Raw genomic sequence first — 25,481 nt, 5'->3', positions numbered from 1 at the left:
CTGATCCAGGTACAAAGTCCCACAATTAAAACATGAAAAAGAAGAGTTTTTTTTTTTTAGCTCCGGTCACAGTAAAAAAAAAAAAATTCCCTTTTTCAAGTTCCAGGCTTGTCTGCAGTCACTTTCACCTTGGACTTTGTATATAAGAAGGCGGCTGATGTCCGGTTCAAGCAGCAGAATTTGGAGTCAATAAATTATTTTATATTGTTCCCTTGTAACGAATGGCTGGACCATTATACAACCTTTTTTACCTCTAAGTCACCCCCTTCATCCTCATAGACTGTAAGCTCTTGTGAGCAGGACCCTCACTCCTATTGTTCCATATGAATGTCTGTACTCTAATGTAATATTATATTTGTATATGTCCCCTTTGATTTGTAAAGCGCTATGGAATATGAGCTTATGGAATAATCTATGGAATATGAAGGTGCTATTTAAATAAAGATTTTCATTATTATTCCCTTTTCAAAGACTATTTTGGAAAATAAAACATAGAAGTGATTTGCTTCCATTATAAACAAAAACCCAGAAAAGACTCCTATAGCTCAACAGCCTTTGCTGAGTGTTCTCTGCAAATAATTCTGCAGCCACAACTGCTTGTATTTGCCACAGAATTTACCCGATCCATTACAATAATTAATAGATTGTATTAACTCAATAAGTTATAAAGGACAGGGGATCACCGTTTGATCAGCGTGGGTCCAACTACCCATTAGTGAAGAATGCTGGAGGTCCCAGCAGTCAGACCCTCATAAATCAGCTTGCTCTATCCTGTGTATAGGGGATAACTTTCTACATTGGTTCAACACCTTTAATGCATTTGATATTTTACCATATAGCACAAAATGGTGTTAAACATAGTTACTCAATCTCCCCACAGAAGTCCTACAGTGGGTGTGATCACATGTGGCTTTTAAGATGCGTTATTAAACTCACAGCAGAAATGCATGTATATCACTTGTTACCATGCATTTGGCTGGTTTGAAAGAGTTTTTCTTCATTTCTGGAAGTGTAAGCAGATGTGTTAGCATTTTTACAGCTGCTTACAGTTCAAGAAATGTAAAATGCATGTGATTCTGCAATGCGTTTACAAACACATCAAAAACGCCACTTGCACCCGCCCCTTAGGGTCCTGCCAGTGCATTTCAGGAGTGAGGGAAGCTTGCATGAAACAGAGTTACTAACTAGCATGGAAAAAGCTAGGATGGGTATCAAGGGTATATACTCAGACTGGGATCAAATGGGTCAGCATTAGATCCCTGTATCCCTGCATTTGCATCAAGAAACACACAATTGAACAAATTTACCGTAAGTTTATGCTTATGAAAAGGGAAACCACACAGCAATCATTTACCAAATTGGCAAAACCGACATGGAAAAAAAAAAAAAAAAAAAAGGACTTGGAAATTTTAGGGCAGTTTTTAAAGCCAAAAGTTGGTGTGGATCATAAAGGGGGAAAACCAATGACCCAGAAAAAAAAACTACTTTTTTCACTCCACTCCTGGTTTGGTCATCAAAAGATGCATCTGAAAAACTGAATATTTGGATGTAGCCTCAGCATCCAGGAGCTGCTGCCAAGGTTAAATAAGATCGTTGGGTGCATCAAATGCATTAAAGGGAAGCTAGTTCCAAAGGAGTCTGAAGGCAGATAATAAGAGTAATAAATCTAATGGATGGACCACAATGCCCAGAAAGCTCATGTTTTGAGTTTACAAAATAGGTGGCTTAGTTGTGGCACAACAAATGTGTATATAAGCCAAAAGAGCGCTCTCTCATGATTTATTAATTCCCAAGACTTTATATGTAATAAGGGGCCACCCTCTGCATTCCGAGGAAGGTAGGTTTCGGCATAGACATATTAGGGGTTATCTAATGTATAAAGTTGGATGTGTGTGTGTGTGTGTGTGTGTGTGTGTGTGTGTGTGTGTGTGTGTGTGTGTGTGTGTGTGTGTGTGTGTGTGTGTGTGTGTGTGTGTGTGTGTGTGTGTGTGTGTGTGTGTGTGTGTGTGTGTGTGTCTACTATAGGAATCTGTACCATCGCATTTACAATCACCAAATTGAACAGGTGTTGCCTGTGATTCAGGGAACATCATAGACCAGGTTGAGCAAAAATTTTCACCCTGCACTTTCCAAAATCCACCATATACAGAAGACATTGACAGTTGGAAGCTGAGCCTCGACTGGTTGCGGTTCTACCAATATGAGCTCTGAGCTGTGATTGGTTACTACAGGCAATGAACAGAAGACAACATGTGTGAGGTAAGATGGATAGGGATACAGAGATGGGGAGAGAGTTATCCAAAATGTCTGAGGTAAAACTGTTTCAGTTGCCCATGGAAACCAATCAGAGATCAGCAGCAATTTTATAAACAGCTGTGCAAAAAGGAAACTTTAGTTCTGATTGACTGCAACTAGAGCAGTTCTGCTGTGACAATTCTGATAAATCTCCCCGTAGACAAAGTGACAGACAGTCGCTGGAATGAGAGAGTGTCAGAGACAGACAGTCGCTGGAATGAGAGAGTGTCAGAGACAGACAGTCGCTGGAATGAGAGAGTGTCAGAGACAGACAGTCGCTGGAATGAGAGAGTGTCAGAGACAGACAGTCGCTGGAATGAGAGAGTGTCAGAGACAGACAGTCGCTGGAATGAGAGAGTGTCAGAGACAGACAGTCGCTGGAATGAGAGAGTGTCAGAGACAGACAGTCGCTGGAATGAGAGAGTGTCAGAGACAGACAGTCGCTGGAATGAGAGAGTGTCAGAGACAGACAGTCGCTGGAATGAGAGAGTGTCAGAGACAGACAGTCGCTGGAATGAGAGAGTGTCAGAGACAGACAGTCGCTGGAATGAGAGAGTGTCAGAGACAGACAGTCGCTGGAATGAGAGAGTGTCAGAGACAGACAGTCGCTGGAATGAGAGAGTGTCAGAGACAGACAGTCGCTGGAATGAGAGAGTGTCAGAGACAGACAGTCGCTGGAATGAGAGAGTGTCAGAGACAGACAGTCGCTGGAATGAGAGAGTGTCAGAGACAGACAGTCGCTGGAATGAGAGAGTGTCAGAGACAGACAGTCGCTGGAATGAGAGAGTGTCAGAGACAGACAGTCGCTGGAATGAGAGAGTGTCAGAGACAGACAGTCGCTGGAATGAGAGAGTGTCAGAGACAGACAGTCGCTGGAATGAGAGAGTGTCAGAGACAGACAGACGCTGGAAGAGACTAAAAAAAGTTTATGAAAAAAAGGGATGGTCAGTGACAGTCTGACACAGTATATAGATACATATAAAATATTTTTGAACCTATTCCATTTTGTTGTAGCCAAGAGCAGTTATTAAGTATCCCGGGCAATTCCAGGAACTACAGCTAGTATAGTATATAATAGCAGTGACAGTATGTCATTAAAAAAAAAAGGGATCTGACTGGAGGACAGATATGCGATTTATAAAAATTCTATATTTGTGGCAAAACTTCCATGACCATGAATTACAAATGCTCTTTCCAGGCTTGACACCAGCTAGTGAACTGCACATGACACCACATACCTGAAGACTGTACTCCAATTCACAGGGAAAATACCGAGATTCATGTCTTTTTTGTCTGTATTTTTACTGTTGATGGAATGGATGTCCCACCACAATGTATACCCTCTGGCAGTTTTCTAACTGCAAAGAAATCTGTTTTAAGGTAAACATTCCTGAAAACTGGTTTATCCAGCAGCCACTTAAAAGAGCGATGCCTGAGGGGCTTCATTAGAAAACAAAACAAAAAACAGGTACCATCAACTTTTTACATCTCCATTCTACCTAGTGCCCAGGCAAATGTTCAGGTGCATTAAGTAAAAATTTACAGATGATCCCTATGCAGACAATAATTACACTGTAAACTCTTCTTCATTTCTATTACATTATAGAAGAAATAAACCCATTCAGTTGAGCCAAGCTACAATATCAGACACAACCATCAGTTATGTGAGATGGTGTTTCTAACTGTCAGTTTCTAGAAGTCTAGATTTTTTGGTAAAAAAAAGGGAAATCTTATTTTATTTCTGATTTTTAAGGGTATAATATGATGTCCTATTTAATTGCCATTTACTTTCTTTACCATTTTACTCAAATAAACCAACCATTCAGCTGTCATATCCTTATACAACGAACATGCTTTCACTGACACAGTTATAAACGTGTGGCCACGGATGCTCTTGGTTCTTATACTTTGTTATTAACTGAAATTCTCTTTTTTTCAGCTTCTTCCTACTTTCCTCAATCATTAACTGAAATTTTCTGCAGATGTGTAAGGAGCTGATCTTAAACAGGACCCAATATCAGATTTTGACACCCCCAACTAACTGACTTCTGATAAAGGGTTATAACTCCTCCCCATATCACCAGAAATTAGCTGCCAGTGGGGCACTGTACCTTAATTACAGACGGTTTTCAGATATGCAAATTATCTTTTGTGACTTATCTCTGGTCTTTGTGATTCTTCTCTCTCTCAGGCTGGCAGTGAACCATGCCCCATCATTCTGACTGACAGCTCGGTGTCTCTTCAAATCACTGCTCTGTCTCTTTGTACTTAGAGACCATGTGACCAGTGACATCACCGCAGGTCCTTTAGCCTTCTAAAAATTGCTAACTGTACACCATGTGAGGGATTACATGAAAGCACAGCAGTCTCCATGAAGGATGGAGAGGAGTAGAAGTCCATGAAAGCTGCTGTGACTTCATGTGGTTAGATACATGGGGTACAGTTTCCTAATATTAAGAGGCTAAAGTACCCGAGATGATGTCACTCTGGTCACATAACATGACAATTTGATGGGAGGGGCTGTCCGAGCAGGACACGTCCCCTCTGATGCCAGGTAATACAAGAAAAAAAAAAAGGGGGGGGGGAATTTATGTGGACTGAGGCAAAACTATTTTTAGCTAAAAGAAGGGTGTCAGTTAATAGAGCTCTACTGGCTCTACATGTGCAAATGAGGTGACAGGTTCCCTTTAAGTCTCTTCTCCTTATCTGCCTCCTGTGTATAGAAGTGAGAAAGCTTTCATAAACACTAAAAAAGTAGAGAAGCTTTTTTTTCTCTAATGAGTTATATTCCAAAGCTTATTATTGTCACCCACATTACTCGAAAAGTTGAGTACATTCATTTATAGCTTTTTGTGGGAAAAATTAAGCACAAATTGAGTTTTAAAATATCTGTAGCCCCTCTATACTGAGAAATCATAGGCTTAGCCCATTTTTATTGGAGAGAGCTACCAATCACAGATGGGCCTGCCCCTGACTTCTCACCATAGAGAGGGTAGAGATTTAGGCGCATAAAATATATACGGTAAGTTACCAGTATGCTGAATCTTTTCTCAAACAACCAAGTATTGTGTAGCTCCTCTTTTCTAACATACTGCCTGCACAAAAGATTTCCATAGTGACAGGATCCCTTTAACACTGGTCACAGTGAATTTTGTCAGTGAATGCTCCCTCATCCCATCAAATCCTTTCATTTCTTCTACAAACTACTTATAACTTAACCTGACAAAAATGTTTACCCGAACTAGCATTTAGACTAAATAAGTACAGTATTATAAGATCTAACAGTAAATTCAACCTTAATTGGAAATTTGTATCCAATTTAATCCAATGTGAACTTTTTTTTCTCCACACAAATCACAAATCACTTAAAAGATGGTTCCACATGCTGGTCACCTTTTCTTCTAGAACAGAATCTTATTTCTTCTGTACATTTCTTTTTTGCCAGCCTTAAAGGGGTTATCCGGGTTTAAATTTTTTTTTATGTCCGGGCTGGGGAAGGCTAGTTAAACATAATAAACATGGACTTACCTCCTCCGGCGCCGCCGTTGTCCCGCGCCGCGGTCCCTTCGATCCGTGCCCCTGTTTGTTTACAGGGGCACGGAAGCAGCGCACAGGGAGCTTCCGGCTCCTCCCATGCGTCCCTATCTCTCAGCGTTGTAAGCGCTGAGAGATGGTGCGCATGGGAGCTTCCGGCCGGCCGGAAGCTCCCTGTGCGCCGGTGTAATGAAACCGGCGCACAGAGAAGACGGGCCGCGGCGCGGGACATCGGCAGCACCGGAGGAGGTAAATACATGTTTATTATGTTTAACTAGCCCTCCCCAGCCCGGACATAAAAAAAAATTTAAACCCGGATAACCCCTTTAAGTGATTATAACAACCTTTTTCATGTATGTATGTATGTGTGTATGTATGTGTGTATGTATGTGTGTATGTATGTGTGTATGTATGTATGTGTGTATGTATGTGTGTATGTATGTGTGTATGTGTATGTGTGTATGTATACATATATATATATATATATATATATATATATATATATATATTTACATTGCCATCATTTCTGTATGTATCTCACCAATAATAGAATAGGATTGGTTAAACACAGCAACTCCTCCAGTATCCTTTAATTATTCTGTCAGATACCACACACCTCCATCAGTTTCATAGCAGTGAATGGACAAGATGTGGTCAAGTCGACAGACTACAGCTCTGTTCACACAAGGGGAACCAGAAGTCAACCTATAGACTTTGGATAGGGGAAAAGTGGTTGTGTGAAAAAAAAAAAAATCATTCATTTGTTCTTTATAGTTACATTTATGACATTAGGACTTGTATAACACATACAATAAATTTAAACTAGGGAATTGAAGTTTACTTTTGTAAAAGTTTTAACAGTGCCCCCATAAGAAAGAGCCACAGGGAAACAACCTTAGTGCAGGTGATGGAGATCAGAGGAGTTGTCAGATAACATCTCTGTCCCTTATAATCAGGCTGGACGCTGACTGATCTGTAGCACTTCTGTCTGATCATGCGGAAGGACACTGCCAGGACACAAGTTCTCTGCCAGCTGGGCACCACGGACCTAAAAGTCCGCTCACCTAGATTGTGAATATGTTCACAATTCCTCCTACCTGTGTTTAATTGACATAGTGTATGACTTCCTTTCCTAGCAATCTCCTAAATTCCTCCTTTCACCCTGGGGCCATAGATGTTTGAGGCTCCAAAGACGACATATTCAATGATTTCAAGAATAATGTCAATCCTATCTGCACTCTGGAATGAAGAGATTTCTACATGTGAAATGCACAAAATTAAAGGAAGCCGAATTTGAAACCTTAAATTTGGAAGACAGGTGGAGCTTTCTAGATAAAATGATACGCAGGAGCACCTAGATCAAGAAATAGTTTCTGAAGCCTCAAATAGTAAATCCTATGTAATACATTGCTACAGACAAAAATTAGGACTTCTCGATTGGTCAGAAGTAGCACGTGTATGTTAAAATTTTGTGCCCTTTCCTGAAGCCACAATTTTTTGCAGCTTACAGCTGCTTTTGAGATCAGGTCATTTAGCCTCTAATAACTACAACTAGTGAGAAAAATTCTACCAAAAACAACATTAACACAGGTCAGAGGAGACAATGATATAGAATACCAGCATACAGAAGCCTTTATCCTTCTACAAACATTATGTAAATGTGAAATAAAATGTATTCCACCTATACGCCTGGAGAGCCTTCTAGTGCACTCCCTGATTACGTGTTTAGAGAAGAAGCCTGGAGGGGAAATGCAGTCTACTTAAAGCCGTATTTCATGACTGGGTGGACAATTTTCCTCCACACCCCATAAATTACCATGTAGCAAAGCACTCTTGCAAGGTTTTGTTCTTCTGCAGATTCACATGATTTTAAAGCCTTTTCCTTGTAACCATTCATTCCTAAACATCACACAAACACTATCATTATCACCACTATTTTCAGCCCCACCATGCAGTGTTTATATTCCTTAACAAGATTAGGAGATCTATAATACAGTATAAAATTGACATATGAGAGAGAGATTTAGTATTTGTTTTGTTATATCATACGTGATGAGGCGTCCAAGGAAGGCTTGAACACTGGCCTGTAATATTATTTATTTCAGCTACCTATCAAAAGTTCAAGAGAGCGGAGTACCATCATTCCATCCTAAGATTCATAGGTAACTGGTTTGGATGACATCCACAGGTCTGCAAGGCGGCATTAATAGGCAAACTCTCCATAAGGAGAACTCTTTGGGTGCGGTGACAAGGTGTGTTCTTGGTGCATTTACATTTTCACAACTGCTTTCACTTCCAGAAATAAAGAAAAACAGATTAACAAAACCAAACGCACAGTAAACTTGCAAAAACGCATTCACAATGCACCATGTGCACGCACCCTTACTCCCTGACCCTAGTCAAAAGCCTCTCACCCAGCCAAACCAGTTCACTACACTTTCCTGAAGAGCCACAAACACGTCAAAACAGCGCTCTCTGCAGCTGGGAATCTTTCCCTTCTGGAATAGATATACTGGTTTTGTTTTAATCCTACATTATATCATTAGGCTTCCTGAAAGTCATGCTTGATGGTAAGGGGACTGACTGACATGATAGTAAAACAGGCATGGTTTTCCCATTCTGATCACCTATAGTGAGCACTATGCAGGTAGGTGGTGCTGCTCTGTGAATCCAAAGAAAGAGGGTTCAGTATGGTAGGGTGTCCCAAAGATGTGGAGGTCAGAGCAGGGTAGGTATAATCTCCTCCAACAGACATTAAATGGCTCTCTTACAAATAGGAACCACTTACTTACTAAGGCTACATTCACAGTGCCGTTGCCTGCCGTAGTGTAGAACGGCGGGGAACGGCAGCGCGCGGGGAGAGGAGGAGAAGGTGAGCGCAGCTCACCCCCGCCCCTCTCAATAGGTCCTATCTTTTTCCGGGGTACAGAACGGTACGGTGCCGTCTATGGGGGACGTATATCGACAGTATATACGTCGGCCGTAAATACGTCCCCCTTACGGCAGTGTGAATGCAGCCTAACTCGATAGATGTTGAAGAAGAAAATAAATATAAACAGGTGACAGCATTTGAAAGTATGAGGGATAGTTCACATCTTCATTAAATTGATCAGTTTTTTGCATTCTACATAAAACCAGGAGTGATTGAACACACACAACAGGTGCAGATCTTTCCAAAATTCCTCAGCTCTCAGTAGTCTCTGCTTCTGGCTTACAATGCAAGGGATGCAAAATTTGTTGAAAAATAACATACCGTATTTTTCGGACTCAAAGGCGCACAAAAAAAATACTTTGATTTTCTCATAAATCAAAAAGGTGCGCCTTCTAGTCCAGTGCGCCTTAGATATGAACTGTACTTACAAACAACAGTTGTCACCTGCTGGTCATTCATCCTTATAAACAGGTGAGCCTTCTATATGAACCTAAACGTTTTAGCAGGCATTTATTGATGGTGCGCCTTATAGTCCGGAAAATGTAAAGGGATGTAAAGTGGCCTTAAGCTAGGTCTGCAGATTAAAACTACAGTGGACATTTATCATACATGTATGAAGTCCCTGCCCCTCCAACCTCCTATTGCATTCAGTGGGGAGGCTGTGCCAGCGCACAACTCTACTCCAGGTCCTGGCTGGCATACAACTGATCCGCATCCTGTGAACTTTCACACATGAAAGTTTGCAGGCAATAGTGAGTGTGCAAGCCCACTCCACCGCTGGCTACACTCCCTTCAGGCCCTTTCACTTTGTGTGGAGGTGACATAAAGGAAGAAATAATGGCAACTGTTTGGAGGATCACCAGTTTATGCAATTATTTGAGGGTTTACACACCAGGAAACTGAACTTTGTTGATAAAGATTAATTGAAGCTCAATGTTTAAAAAGATACACAAGTAGAAAACGATAAAATGGGACAATGAGGTATACTAGTTCTTAACTAGACCTGTTTTTAGTACATTATTATGTGTCTGGGGAAACTTCTATTTCCCTTGGTAGTCACATTTGTCCTGTCTCTTGACCCTTCTCCTTTCCAGCATCACAGCTGCAGTCACTTCTGGTCTTCATATACAGATGCTACAAAAGTTATGTCACATCAATGGCAAGTGGTCTCAACCACATACCTTGAAGGCCATTGACCATACCTTGAAGGCCATTCCATTGCTTTCTGATCATCTGTATCTGTAAAATTATGCACTGTACATGAATATTGTGGTAGTAGCAGTGGGCTCTATAGCCCTACATCTGATCAGTATCTCTGTGCACTATGACATGAGCATGCTTTCACTGCTGAATTCCTTTGTCTGGATCTGCCCTTCTCACCTCTCCCTGCTGGAAGACTATGTACCACATCTAGAAGAGACATCTTTTAGACTTTCCCAAAGACAGGTGATGGAGGACCTTGGACCCTGAGGCATAAAGTAGTAAGAGGGCACAGAAAGAGGCATTTCAATTTCCACAGTTCTCCAGTCCCTCCCCCTTCCCTTGGGCCAAGCTTTCTGCCAGTGTAAACTGAAAAAGAGAAGGTAAAGAAAAACATAGCCACAAGGAACGCAAACACGCCTTTACACACAATGAGGATCATTATTTCTTACAGTAAATTAGTACAAAACAATATTGGCATTGATTCTATTGCCAGTACTATAATAACACAGACGACTTGGAAGAAAGCAAGACCATTATTTAGTGAATACATCATGAGCTTTCTATAAAGACTGGTTTCACACAGCCGCATTGATTTGATATCCACAAACGCTGTGCCAGACGCATTGCTGGACCGATCACAGCCTTGTGAACCGCGCTCGCTGCATCATCTAGTTCTATATGGAATTCAGTCCATGACCTCATAATGCTCTGACTGAACATGGGTGTGTTTGACAACAGCCCCAAAGTTCACATCAAAACATGTGGAATGACACCATTTGTGGACATCATATCACTTCTTGATACTTTGTCATATTTCAGCTGACTCTAGTATGGCTGGAGACTAAGGGCCAGATCACATCTGCTTTATCCAAACAGTTACTGAGAGAGAAAAAAACAGGTTTGTTAGCTATAATGAACAGCGGGTAGTGGACCCACTGTGACCCTAAACCAGTTTGCCTTTGGGCTAATATTCAGTGCGTTATCCAAGTGCCCCTTCTCAGTATTCACCCTTTAAACGCCGTTTGGGAATGCAACAAATACACAAGGATGCCAAGTCTCAAAGTGACATCTGTGAAGGTGATAAATGGCCCATGCAGGTCAGAGATCAAATATAAAGGTCAGATATAAAATTGGATAAAATAAGGGAGGTCTGAAGTGGCCATTAGAGTGGAGGAGTGGGTCACAATTAATCCGACATTTCAGTGAGGTTTTTTCTGCCTTCCTAGCAACACAAAATGTCACAGGCATTTAAGAGTTAAAAAAAGCAAACTATGGGCATAGATGGGAGCATCATAAAAGCAAAAAAAAAAAAAAAAGTGTGTGGGGGGGAAGCACTTTTCGTTGATAAGTTACAAGACTCTTGTGTTCCACTGTATTAGTCATTTATGCAAAAATTATGAACGGTTAATGACAAACTAAAGGTGTATTCCGGGAATATAATTGACTATTACAAAAACACATGATTATACAAATAAATAAAACAAAACTCAATGTCATTAGTCTCGAAATGGAGCTTAAATAGTTTGATTCTATGATTGACAAAATTTTATGGCCTCTCTAAAGTATAAGAGTTATCACCAAGATGGCCACTACTGGAAACTACAAATCCCATGATCCATCAGTTCTCAGCAAGAGGCTTCTGCAACCCGTCTTTAGTGAAAATGAGGTCCCTCAAAATAAATAAATGTCCAATCTAGCAAAATATAAATCTATTATTCTCGATGGTGAACCCTGTAATGGAAATTAGTGCACAAATCGCCACTTAACTTTACAATTTTACTTTGTTTTATTGCGGTTTTAGCTCCCAGTGTAAAATGTGTGGGCGGGGACTCACTAAGCAGACACTTCATGATCCATGTAGTTCTGTGAGCTGACAATGTTGTTCGACGAATAGCGTCCAGGTTTTTATACAGTTATTTACCTTCAGAACATATTACATTTTGTCTATATTGACAAAATTGATAGACGCTAACTGAGATTGCGTACTATCACCATGACTACAAGATGTAAACTCCGAACAAAATCACCACCTTATCTTATATCAGCAACAACTAAGAAAGTACAATCTTTGGTGTATATAATTAGTCCCTGGGTACTTTTTAACTTTTTTATCCTTTACCGATGCTCATGCATCTATTATTCTCTATATAACCAGAAATGGGTATCTACATCTCCGTGAGTACGGAAAGCTCTTTTTTTAAAAATGCATACATAAAAAGCGATGTCATATACATGAAAAGTTTTTGGGTAACCTAGTTATCTATACTATGTAATACGTCTTTCACTGTGTTTTATAATTTATGTTTCTACCGGCACCGGTAATGCTCTGAACCGGAAGTCAATCACGATTGCCGGTAACAGAGCACTTCCGGTTCTTTTAGAATATATATATATATGTTACATTTAAGGGAACTACATATGGATTACCTGACGAAGGTCCGAGTACCGGACCGAAACGCGTTGTAATATATTGATCTTTTAAATCAATAAAATCCGATATTTATTATACATATCTGGAGTCTGGAGCATCCGTGCACACTCGGAGTTAAGTGTATGTTGAGCATCAGTAGGATCGGTACGATGGCTTTAGAATGGTGTGTCCTGCTCATTTGGCCCCTTCCATCTACACCTCCCCATTTTCAGCTGGTCATGTGACCAGATTGACATAGTCACAGGTTCTTTAGCCTCCTAACATTAGCAAACTGTAAAATATGCATATAACTAATCACATGAAATCACAGCAGCCTCCATGGACTTCTACTCCTCCCCATCCTCCATGGAGGCTGCTATGATTTCATGTGATCATATCTATACATGGGATAGATGCTGCATATGTATGAGGATCTTAGATATGTCATCCTAGTCACTTGACTTAAGTGCCCACTGAGCTCTTTCACAATGTTCCATGCAGCAGAATATCATAGCCCTGAGACCTATGAAGCAGAACAATGCAGCAGTCCAACACATTGGAATCAGGTAGTGCGATGGACTCATATCAGGAGAGTTGCATATAAGTTTACAAACAGATTGTGTAACATTGCAGCCATGGAAGCATTTAGGGATAAGGGCAATGCTTTTTAAACATTGTTTTTAAGTCTTTATTTTGGGTGGGTTCAATCGCATGACAGGTTCTCTTTAACCCCTTAACGCTCTGCGCCGTAGCTCTACGGCGCAGAGGTATAAGGGCTGTATGAAGAGGGCTCACGGGCTGAGTCCTCTTCATACAGAGGTGGGGGTTTTTGCATATTGCACAAAACCCCCACCGCTAATAACCGCGGTCGGTGCTTGCACCGATCGCGGCTATTAACCCTCTAAACGCCGCCCGCAAAGTCGCGGGCGGCGTTTAAAAGACGGCGGCGCGTGGGCGCCGCCATCTTTTTTTCGATCGCCACGCCCCCGAACGTCATCGGGGGGCGGCGATCGGTTGCTATGGTAGCCTCGTGTCTTCTTTTGACACGAGGCTATCTGGCAGCTGCAGATTCGTTACAATGAGCCAGTGGCTCATTGTAATGAATGTGCTGCAAAAATGCCATATATTGCAATACAGAAGTATTGCAGTATATGGTAGGAGCGATCTGACTATCTAGGGTTAATGTACCCTAGATGGTCTAAAAGATAGTGAAAAAAAAAATAAAAAAAAAAGTTTAAAAAATAAAAAAAATTAATAAAATATTAAAAGTTCAAATCACCCCCCTTTCCCTAGAACGGATATAAAACATAATAAACAGTAAAAATCACAAACATATTAGGTATCACCGCGTCCCAAAATGCCCGATCTATCAAAATATAAAAACGGTTACGGCCGGCGGTGACCTCCGAGGCGGGAAATGGCGCCCAAATGTCCGAAATGCGACTTTTACACCTTTTTACATAACATAAAAAATGAAATAAAAAATGATCAAAATGTCGCACAGACCTCAAAATGGTAGCAATGAAAACGTCGCCTCATTTCGCAAAAAATGACCCCTCCCCCAGCTCCGTGCGCCAAAGTATGAAAAAGTTATTAGCGTCAGAAGATGGCAAAAAAATTTTTTTCTTTTTTGTACACATTCGTTTAATTTTTTAAAATGTATTAAAACACAATAAAACCTATATAAATTTGGTATCACCGCGATCGCACCGAACCAAAGAATAAAGTAGGCGTATTATTTGGAGCGAAGAGTGAAAGTCGTAAAAACTGAGCCCACAAGAACGTGACGCACGTGCGGTTTTTTTTCAATTTTTCCACATTTGGAATTTTTTTTCAGCTTCGCAGTACACGGCATGTTAAAATAAATAACATTACGGGAAAGTAAAATTTGTTACGCACAAAATAAGCCCTCACACAGGTCTGTACACGGAAAAATGAAAAAGTTATGGATTTTTGAAGTTGGAGAGCGAGAAATGAGCCGGAAAACCCTCCGTCCTTAAGGGGTTAAATAAAAAAAAAGTGGCGAAAAGGTTGTACAGTCCCCAAAATACTATAAATGAATGGTATAAAATGAAAGATGTATGGAATATGTCGCAAAAGTGTGTGTGTGGGGGGGGGGGGGTTGGCAATTCTTCCACATTTGGAATTTTTTTCAGCTTTCCTGTACAATGAACAAAAAAAATAGAAAGGTGACACTAGAAAATACAATTTGTCCTGCAAATAAAAGCCCTCCGATGTCTCTGTAAATGGAAAAATTTGTAAAGATTAAAAACCGTTAACCCAAAATTGGAAAACTGCTTTGTGAGGATAAAAATAAAAAATGTTTTTGGACCATTAATAACAGGATGACTCAACTGCAGTTGATTAAAAAAAAATATTCTTTTTTTGGTTAAACAAGAAATAAGAATTCTTGTTCATGGAAAAATAAGGCATCCCCTGAAAATAGGACGGGGGAAACCTGGTAGATAGAGGCTGCACTAACGCGATAACTCAGATCATAAATCATCAACCTCTTACCTTATAAGCCACAAATACATATATAATCGCTATCAGAACTGACCAGAACACTCTATAATCGGAAATTCAAGTCACATAGACTAGATAAATAGGACTAAATTCCCCCTGCTGGCGATTAGGAGAACAACATAAAGAAACAAACCAATTTCTAAGGCAGACCTTACACTGTTCCTCAGGGTTTAGTTTATCTGCATTAGGACATCTGTTATCAGAGGTCGCACTAACAATTTTCCAAAAGGGTAAAAATACTCCTCTCACAATTTTTGAGGAGTATTTTTACCCGAGGAGGAGTATGAAAATTTTGGTAATACACTGCACACTCACAACACTGCACACACTCACCGCACAAGACAGCACAGCACACACTCACCGCACAAGACAGCACAGCACACACAACGTTGCACTCACACAACAGTGCACACACCCGGCACTGCATAAACGCAGGCAGCTGCGGGGAGGTAGAGATGGAGCAGGACGGGGAGCATCTTCGCAGCCTGCAAGTCTCCCCCGGGGCCGGTGCACTCACTCGGGGTCTCTCCAGCGCGCCCCTGACACTGTGTCACGTGTCCTGCTGAGCGGCCCGGCGCACGCTGCGATCGCGCTACTGACATGTACCTCATTTGCAGCGTGCGCCGGGCAACTCAGCCTGCACGCTACAGGGAATAATTGCCAAGCGTAACTTTACGCATGGCAATTATTTTGGGGGGTAATGGCGACTCATCACGCGTCTATGACGCGTGGTGAGGCAGTTAATGCGACCTCTGTTATTATTCTTCCGTTATTCCATTGAAATATCCATTCATGTCAGTAGACTTTTAATTGGCTAGTGTCAGTTTGCACCTGTAATTTTGGGGCTCTGATATTTCAGCCAAAATGTGGACAGAAACTCCAGAACAGCCTAGTGGAAGTAATACAAACAGACACCAACTTAAGCCATTGAAAGTCCATTGATCTCAAGGAACACGCATGCATTATTCTTCCATTATTATAATTTTTGTACCCGACGTTTAAAATACAACCGTTTAATTTTAATATGTGTGGGGAATTTTCTAATATACTTCATTAACAAATTTTGCTTAGGCTACATTCACACCAACGTGTGCCCACTGTACCGTAGTACGCTGCTCACCCACGCCCCTCTCCATAGCGATATATATAGCCCACGGCGCCGTATTACGTGGAGAGATACAACATTTCCTATCTTTCTCCCGGCTACGAAACGGTAGGGTGCTGTGTGTGTGCGGCACCGTACTGCTCCCATACGGCGCCGTGCTCCCATTGCCGTCTATAGGGGGACGTATAAACTTCCCACATATGGCCAGGTGAATGTTGCCTTAGTTTGTAAAAAAAAAAAATGTCAAGCTATTCCCTCCAATAGAGATCTGTATTCAGCCTGTGTCTATGGAGGTTGCATGAGCTCACATCTAATCCCCCCATAGTTGGTTAAGCAGCTCTGACAGTGAGGATGAACTCCTTCACTTTCAGGTTGATATTTGAAAATACTGCTCATAACATACTACAGCCAAGGAGAGAGCAGAGTAAACACACACCCCTTACACAAAATATCAGAAATCATCCGAAATTAATTCCAAATGTATGTATTAACTGGGAGCTGGATGTACGTTGATGGTCTTTTGTTGAGGGATGAGATGAAGTTCATTGCCATCACTGTACGACCTGTTCACTTTTATGCAAATTCTTGTATGTTGCAAAATGGCGAAAAAGTGGCAATTCAGACATTTGGGTGCTATTTTCTGTTACAGGGTTCATAGCTGGGAATAACCACTTTCAATAGATCAGGCATTTTGGGAAGTGTGGCTACATAACATGCTTACATGTAAGTTTGTTTATTTTTTATTTAGTTCTAGTGAAACTAAACTGAACTTGCGCTTAACCCCCTAATGATCGCCATATCGGCTTTAAGGGTACATAGAAAAGTGTTCCATCAAACTCTTGGGATCAGAAAAGCTACAATCCAGGGTGTTTAACCCCTTAGACACAGTGGTCAAAGATTGATTGCAGGGTCTAAGGAGCTGTCACCCATCTGCACCCTGCAGCTGCAACTATGTGGTGCCAAAGGTGTCATACGGCAGCCTGGGGTCCACTGAAAGAACTCAGGGCTGCCTGTGTTCTTTAATGGGCACCTACCACCACAAATCCACCTATAAAGGTAGATCGGGTGGTAGGTGGATCAATGGGACGTGAGGATAGCCCTTTTAAGGGCTAATCCTCACGTCCCCGCAATTTTTTGGTAACTTTTATCTAACGTTTATGCCAATTTCCTTATGCGGCTACTGGGGCGTGGAGTGTAACCTCAGATGCGGCTACTCCTCGCCCCAGTAGCCACATAATAAAATTAGCATAAACGTTAGATAAAAGTTACCAAAAAATTGCGGGGACGTGAGGATTAGCCCTTAAAAGTGCTATCCTCACGTCCCATTGATACACCTACCACCCGATCTACCTTTATGGGTAGATTTGTGGTGGTAGGTTCCCTTTAAGTGTCTGATTCTGCATTGCTTTATTGAAATTTTAAGTAAATACCTAATTAAGAAATTCCATTTACTTCATCAGCCAGACATTCATGTCCCTAAAATGGGACCATCTACCGGCCAGGAACCTAAACCCTTAAAAGGGGTGTTGCCATTTCAGCAAATAAATGTTATTGTTTGAATAATGAAAAGTTGTACAATTTTTCATTATACTTTCTGTATCAATTCCTCAGTTTTATAGATCTCCGCTTGTTGTCCTTCTATAGAAAGCTTCATTGTTTATTTCCAGGGGACAGAAACCTGACCAAGGCAACACAGGGCCTAACTTGTTTTGTAGGATAACCCCTTTAAGGGAGTATGGCTTACTGGCTGAGCACTTTCCATATAAACCTGCTTGTCCCGCTGGTGATCACTGCAGGCACAATTGCAAGTGTTAACCCCTTAAATGCTGCAAGTGGCATTTTGGCTTGGATGCTATTGCAGTAAATTGTAAACTTTACCTGCAATAAATTCTCAAATCTTCCTCAGACTGTAACAGATACGCCTGCATGACAGGCCTCTGGCTCTCATGGTGACTGATGACTCCTCAGGGAAAGATGAGCAAAGGCAATACGACTTTTACACAGATGTGGTTTAAAGAGAAAAATAAATGCAGGTGAACCACGAAACAAGCTTCATAGAAAACAAACAAACAAAAAATCCACAAAGGTTGCTGCAAATTTTTGGGGCCGAATGCAGTTGTAAAAATAAATGTTTCTGCCGTAGAATATCAACACACTGCGGAAATAAAGTGCTGTGCACCGCTTGCCAGTCCGCGTAGAAATTGAAATATTATATGGCATTGTCTTTTAACAAAATGTAAAAGGATGACTTCTTCAGAATTACAGGTTGTGTTCTGATTCTTGGAGGAAATACTCCATCTGGCCCATATAAATGCATGCCGAGTCTATCACACAAGCTGTAACATGCAACCATAACCAACATTCAAGCAGTCAACAACAAACTAATGGATTTCAGGAAAAATAAAAACTGAACAGAAAAAAAATCTAAAATTCTGTCTGCCAAATGAAATACTATTCATGTTGGACAATATTTGCACTTGAATGTTAATGTTTAATTAATATGGAATGTTCTCCGGCTCTCTCTTCACTTTGCACCTGCCTTTAGAAAATAGTGTGGTCTGAAGTCAGCCGCCAATTCTGTGCAGATTCTGTGCACTAATGCAAAGAGAACTGGAGGAGAAAACCCTCACGTGCCATAGATCATCATTTCTAACATCCTATTACTCTAGAGCAGGGAAGGCGAACCTTTTAGAAACAGAGTGCAAAACTACAACCAAGACCCACTTATTTGTCGCAAAGTGCCAACATAGAAATGTAATTATTGATTTATACTCCCTTCTCTGTCACAGCTTTTATTGATAACGGCACTCTGAGGACACCAATAAAGCAGAAAATAGAAGAAATTTGGATCATCATTGTAGTCTCCCTCCCGGGTCCCATAAACAGGAAGAATTGTCAGGGCCAGAGCAGGAGCTACATAATGATAATCCAGATCTGTCCACACCTTCCCACTCCTCCAGTAGTCCCAGGTAGCGCTGTCACTTTAAAGTAGCTCTGTGCACAACAAGTCCTGGGCTGTCTGGGACTGCAGGAAGATAACTGGAGTCATCTCTGGTGATGGCCCGAGTGCCCACAGAAAGGGCTCTGAGTGCCACCTCTGGCACCAGTGCCATAGGTTCGCCACCACTGCTCTAGAGCAGTGATGGTGAACCTTTTAGAAACCGAGTGCCAAACTACAACCAAGACCCACTTATTTATCACACACACAGAAAGTTAATTTGTGATTTATACAACCTGCTCTGTCACAGCTTTCATTCATATCAGCACCCTGAGGACACCAATAAAGCAGAAAATAGAAGAAATTTCGATGATCATTGTAGCTTCCATCCTGGGTCCATTAAAAGGAAGAATTGTCAGACTACAATGATGATCAAGATCTGTCCGCACCCTCCCACTCCTCCAGTAGTCCCATATAGCGTTGTCACTTTAAAATAGCTCTGTGAACAGTAAGTACTGGGCTGTCTTTGACTGCAGGAAGATACCTGGAGTCCTTTCTGGTGATGGCCTGGGTGGCCACAGACCACTCATGCCATAGGTTCGCCACCACTGCTCTAGAGGAACCAAATACAGTATATGAATTAATACAATAGACCAACTGGGCCCACATTTTTCCTATAATAAGCTATTTTCAGACACAGCATGGGCCTCCAATGTAAGAATATGTCAGGAGGATTCCTGGCGTGTCCATACAACGGAGGGCTAAGACGTACCAGATTATATACTGATCCAGTGGTATACATAGTCCTGGAAAAGATGAGTAAACGAAAACCCTCAATTGCAAGAACCCTTACACTGGCTACATTCACACACATGTATGGGGGACGTATATACGGCCGATATACGTCCCCCATACACTCCTATGGGCTCACGGCCCTGTACGGGAGCGGTACGGTGCCGCACACGTGCGGCACCGTACCGCTCCGTAGCACGGGAAAAGATAGGACATGTCCTATCTTTTCCCGTATTACGGCGCCGTATCTCCCTATGGAGAGGGGCGGGGGTGAGCTGTGCTCATCCCCTGCTCCTCTCCGCAGCGCCGATGTATGCCCGCCGTACTACGGTACGGCGGGCATACATCGTGTGAATGTAGCCTAAGGGTTACATGGATGTCATACCAGGATCTGTAATAGACCCTGCATCCAGATCCAGCAAAGTGCCAATATACAGAAGTAACTAGTACAGGCGGTCCTCTACTTAACACTCGACTTGCAAACGACCCCTAGTTACAAACGGACCACTGGATATTGGTAATTTATTGTACTTTAGCCCTAGGCTGCAATAATCAGCTGTAACAGTTTTCAAATGTGTCTGTAATGAAGCTTTAGTGTTAATATTGATTCTTATGACAACCCAACATTTTTAAAATCCAATTGTCACAGAGACCAAAAAAGTTCTGGCTGGGATTACAATAATAAAATATACAGTTCCGACTTACATACAAATTCAACTTAAGAACAAACCTACAGACCCTATCTTGTATGTAACCCGGGGACTGCCTGTATTGCACTAGACTGTATAAGCAATTAAATACCCTTTGGTTCAAGTACCCCAGGGGCCTAAGAAATTGTGAATGATATGGTCAATTGTGCTGCATTTGGATTTTTTCCTGCTTCCCGATACATAGCATGGAACATTAAAAACTAACACTGCAAAGTTCATTTTGTTCTGCAGATAATAAAACCTCATACAGCTATGTAACTAGAAAAATTAAAAAAAGGTTATGGCTTCTGGTGGGGAGTGAAAAACAGCAAAAGAAAAAACTAGAAAGGGACAGATAGTTAAGGGACGATAAACGTCAATTATCACATACAGTAAATCCTGTTACTGAAAGAAAAAACCAAAATGAGAGAATCTACACTTTTTTTTACCATTCAGACACCAATAAAAAAAAAAAAAAAAAAAGTTTAAAAGGTAGATGCAAACTAATATAATAACTGGTATTTCCCCTACCCTACTTAACTAATAGTAAATGGGATGTGTCATTAGGAATCCTCAGTGAAGGCGATATTTTGTCAATCGCATGAAATATTATAAGGTGCCACTGAGAAATACCACATAAGAAGTTACAGCTTTTGAACAGAAATTAAGTCCAGCATAAAAGATTAATACATCTTCCTCCAAGCTGAATACTGTATATACAGAGTTTATCAGAACAAAAAAAAATACACTTACATACTTACTTCCAACGCTCTGCACAACTCCTGTTCCTTCTCTTTCTAACTGGTAACAGAGCGGGCAGAGACGCATCCACGCGCTCTGCCCACCGAATCACAAGCGGATCTCAGTGTGCGCCCACGTCTCTGTTACCAGTGAAGAAGAAAAGGAAGAAGAACCATGCGGACCACGAGTATGCAAGTTAATATTTCTTATACAATGAGGGTCAGGGTATTTCTTTGCTAGGGGCTCAGCTGCGGGGCATTTCTTTGCTAGGGGCTCAGCTGCGGGGCATTTCTTTACTGGGTGAGGGCTGTATATATGAACATTTCATTACAGGGCATTACATTACAGGAGGAGGCTGTAACCAATGCATTTCCTACCCTAGGTTTATACTCAAGTCATTAAGTTTAACTAGTTATTTGTGGCAAAAGTAGGGGCCTCCGCTTATACTCGAGTAAACTGTTTATGTAAGATAAGTCAGATTCTGCTCTTCCCTTTTCTATTATGGTTGATGGAAATCAGACTGCACTGGTGACCAGCGCTCCTTAGACAACAGTGTACATTGTCACAAGAGACTGTGAAAACACAAGTGTTATTGGAGAAAGTTAAATGAACTCAGCTCCTTTGTCAAAAGGGAAAGGATTTGAAGCTTTTGTTGTTTACACGGCGGAGGAACTAACCTAAGTGAATAACCTGGGTGTGTTTGTGTGCCTTAATATTTTATGAATGTGAATGAAAGAAAATGCTTCCCCAGGAGGATGAGTTCCAGTCACGATGTATTCAATGAAGCAGAAAACACACAATGTTTATGTACAAGACTTTGTATTGGACATTATCTGACGATTCTTACAGACAAACTCACCCACATTGGGTCAGGCAGGTCGTAATCTTGCATCCTGATGCAGTCCATGCTAATTTCAATTTTATTCATAGGACCTTTTTCTGTGGGATCGCTGGAAAAATTCAAGTCAATGGGCTGTACCGAATGCATTGGTCTGCAAAAGAATACATGTATTTGTCAAAATGCTCACATAAACACACTGAACTCATAGTTATCAGCAGACCAGTGCAAATGGAGGAGATACAACAGATTCTTAACAAACCATGCCAGACTAACGCTACATGCAAGGCTGCCAAACAATGGGGGAGATTTATCAATATAGGCAAGTCTTTATCTCCCCTGTGCCATATTGAAGGTCTGCCTAATATAGAAAGAGGCATAAAAGGAATTAGGTGCATGACCTCCATCCTCCAGGAACTGGGATCTACTCCAACAACATGGTAGTATAGATTAGAGAAATAATCTGGTAAATTATAATGCAACTGTTGGAATGTGGGACATTGCACCTAAATCTAAAATGCCCCCTATATCTAGTAATGATCAGATGTTTGAGACTTTCAAAAAGTCACAAATCAACACACAAATTCACTCCAGTCCAAAGCCTCAGCACACTAATGTACATTTCCAGCCGTCTGCTAGCTGTACCATATACCGTGTATTCCGGCGTATAAGACGACTTTTGAAGACAGAAAAATCTTCTGTCTTCTCTGGGGTCGTCTTATACGCCGGTAATCCCGACCGCCCGCCCGCTGTGTGTTCACGGCGGCGGTCGGGTCCCGGTGCATGGAGAGGGCTCACGGGCTGAGCCCTCTCCATAGCCGGTAAGTCTTTGCTGCACATTGCAGCAAAGGCTTACCGGTAACACCAGTGTTTTCACAGCGATGGCTGCCAGCAGCCTCAAAAAGACATCGGGACGCATACTCACCCTCCGTTGGCCCCGATGTCTGCGCGGCTCGTCTTCAGTCTTCCGCGCCGTCCTCTTTCTTCTGCTGGGCGCCACCATGTTTTTCCCAGCAGCGGCGCGTCATACTAGGTGCCTGCCGGGGAAGATCAATGGCGGCGCCCAGCAGAAGAAAGAAGACGGCGCGGAACACTGAAGATGAGCCGCTGGGCTGGGCTGCATACTACTGGGGGCAGTGCTGCATACTACTGGGGGCTGTGCTGTAATGGTAATGTTGTTGTTGTATGCCTTATGTTTATGAGCGACAGTTTTCCTGCTATATACCTGCATGTCATAAGAATTTAAATTAAAAAAAGGACCATGTTAAATTCAAATCTGTTTTTTTTTAAATTTTTACCAGTGTTTTGTATGCGTTGGAAAAGGGGTAGTCTTATACGGCGAATATATCTTAAACTCTATATTTTAAATAGGAAAGTAGGGGGGTCGTCTTATTCACCAGGTCGTCTTATACGCCGGAATATACGGTAGTTTTCACATGATCATCAATATGAATGGAGGTATAGCCCACCATACCATACCATGAGCAAGACCCATGTCCTATTTACTCCTGAATTACGTTATGTACACACCATCGAAGACTATGGGAATACAAAAGAAAACCGTGCAACATACATCCTGGATGTACAGTGGATAGCCAAGGAGACTTGGCCAAAATACAGATATATATACACACAGAATAGAAAAACACATAGGTTTGTGTGCATGATGCCAAAGGCTACATGCTCACTGCATGTATTGTTTTGCAGCACATATAATACTGATCCATTGTCTGTATTTTTAAACTACAGGCGGTCCCCCCTACTTAAGAACACCCGACTTACAGACAACCCCTAGTCACAAACTGACCTCTGGATGATGGTAATTTACAGTACTTTAGTCCTAGGCTACAATAAACAGCTATAACAGTTATCACAGGGGTCTGAAAATAAGCTTTATTGTTAATCCTGGTTCTTATGACAATCCAACATTTTTAAAATCCAATTGTCACAGAGACCAAAAAAATCTGTCTTACAATTATAAAATATGCAGATCCAACTTGCATAGAAACCTAGACTGCCTGTATATGTTACAATTTGTTGGCACGTTTTTTATCTGTATGAACTAATTTATGTCTGTGTCACCTGTGTGTACTGCGTTTTTTTTTTTGGATCCGTATAAAATAAAGAAGGCTTGGACTCTAAACAGGAAATTCCAGGCCTGAGGTTATGTGATTGTCTCTTGGTAACCACACATAAATAAAGGCAGTAGACGGAGGAAACACAGTGCCATGTGAGTGCAATCAGTATAATAATAATGTGAAAAATATCAGGGAAAAGTTTACATTGACTCAATCCTGACTGCCCACTCTCTTTTGATGTCAGGCAGTTTGGGTGCTGAGTTCTAAGTAACTTCTTTTGGCATTGCTGAAGTTTCTTCTGTTTCAACCCTGATCGCAGGAGCAAGACCTAGGGAAAAGGTAGAAGCAGTTTATCACCACTTCTGCCTTCTACTTTCTTCACTGCTTAGAACTGAGGCAGCTGCAGTGAATTGAGGAGCCAAAACAGACGCCGGCTCTATAGATCCAGTGGTTACGTGATCGAAGGGGTCGATCGCCCTGTAAATGGGGCTCTTATAGATCCAGTTACAGTGGAAAACTTGTTAGAATGGGGAAAAAAATGGTGCTTTGAAAATGTCTACTAAGGATCTTTTTTAGACTCAAGGGAGACAGTAAAAAATAAAAACAAACACACAAACAAAATATAGTTTAACAAATAAGTCCTTTAACATTTGTTGAACTATCCCCAAGGACAATACATCCCCCATAGGCGAGCAACACATACCGATAGTGATGCAGCACCAGAGCACACTGTTACGGCGCTGTGCATAGCTATGGAGAGGGGAGGGGTCACCACTCCTCCTCTACAAGGCACCAAACGTATGCCCGTCCGGGAACTTCATACTCTGCACCTCCTACTATTTAGCTTACTTTGTGCCACAACGTTAGGACAAAATTCTGTCTGATCAGGAGTATTTTTGGTGCACTGACCTTTTTGGCGCGAGGCCATGCCCTCTTTTCACAGGTCACACCCTGAAAACGGCAGATACCTGATGTGTTTATGATTTTTACTATTTATATCAGTTCAAGGGAAAGGGGGTGACTTGAATTTTTATTACAATTTTATTTTTTAACTTTTTTTTTTATTTTTACTATTTTTGAGACTCCCTAGGGTACTTTAACCCTAGGTTGTCCGATTGCTCCTATGATATACTGCCATACTACAGTATGGAAGTATATAGGGATTTTCCTCCTCATTCATTACAATGTGCAATTAGCAAATAGTAATTAATGGGTTAAATCCAGGCAGCCTTGGGTCTTCAGAAGACCCGAGGCTGTCATGGCAACCGATCGCCACTCCCCTGAAACCGCCAGCGATGTGCAGCAAAGAATTACCGACTATGGAGAGGGCTCAGCCCATGAGCCCACTCCATGCACCTGCAGCCAACCCATGACGTGCAAGGGTTAAAAGAGCAGCTGCA

The 25,481-nt window shown here is 41.5% G+C and overlaps 1 protein-coding gene across 11 annotated transcripts in view; it reads right to left on the bottom strand.

Moving 5' to 3' along the window:
* Positions 1–25,481, bottom strand: part of TP63 (tumor protein p63) — an 84,581-nt gene that overhangs the window by 47,486 nt on the left and 11,614 nt on the right. For all 11 annotated transcript variants that reach the window (XM_072142562.1, XM_072142563.1, XM_072142564.1 and 8 more), the window contains exon 3: positions 22,025–22,157. In XM_072142562.1, the coding sequence (XP_071998663.1) occupies positions 22,025–22,157 (133 nt within the window). The remainder of the gene's footprint in view (positions 1–22,024; positions 22,158–25,481) is intronic.

The sequence above is a fragment of the Engystomops pustulosus genome, chromosome 3, assembly GCF_040894005.1.
Source record: "Engystomops pustulosus chromosome 3, aEngPut4.maternal, whole genome shotgun sequence".
Classification (NCBI taxonomy): domain Eukaryota; kingdom Metazoa; phylum Chordata; class Amphibia; order Anura; family Leptodactylidae; genus Engystomops; species Engystomops pustulosus.
This window is presented reverse-complemented; position numbering and strand designations above follow the sequence as displayed.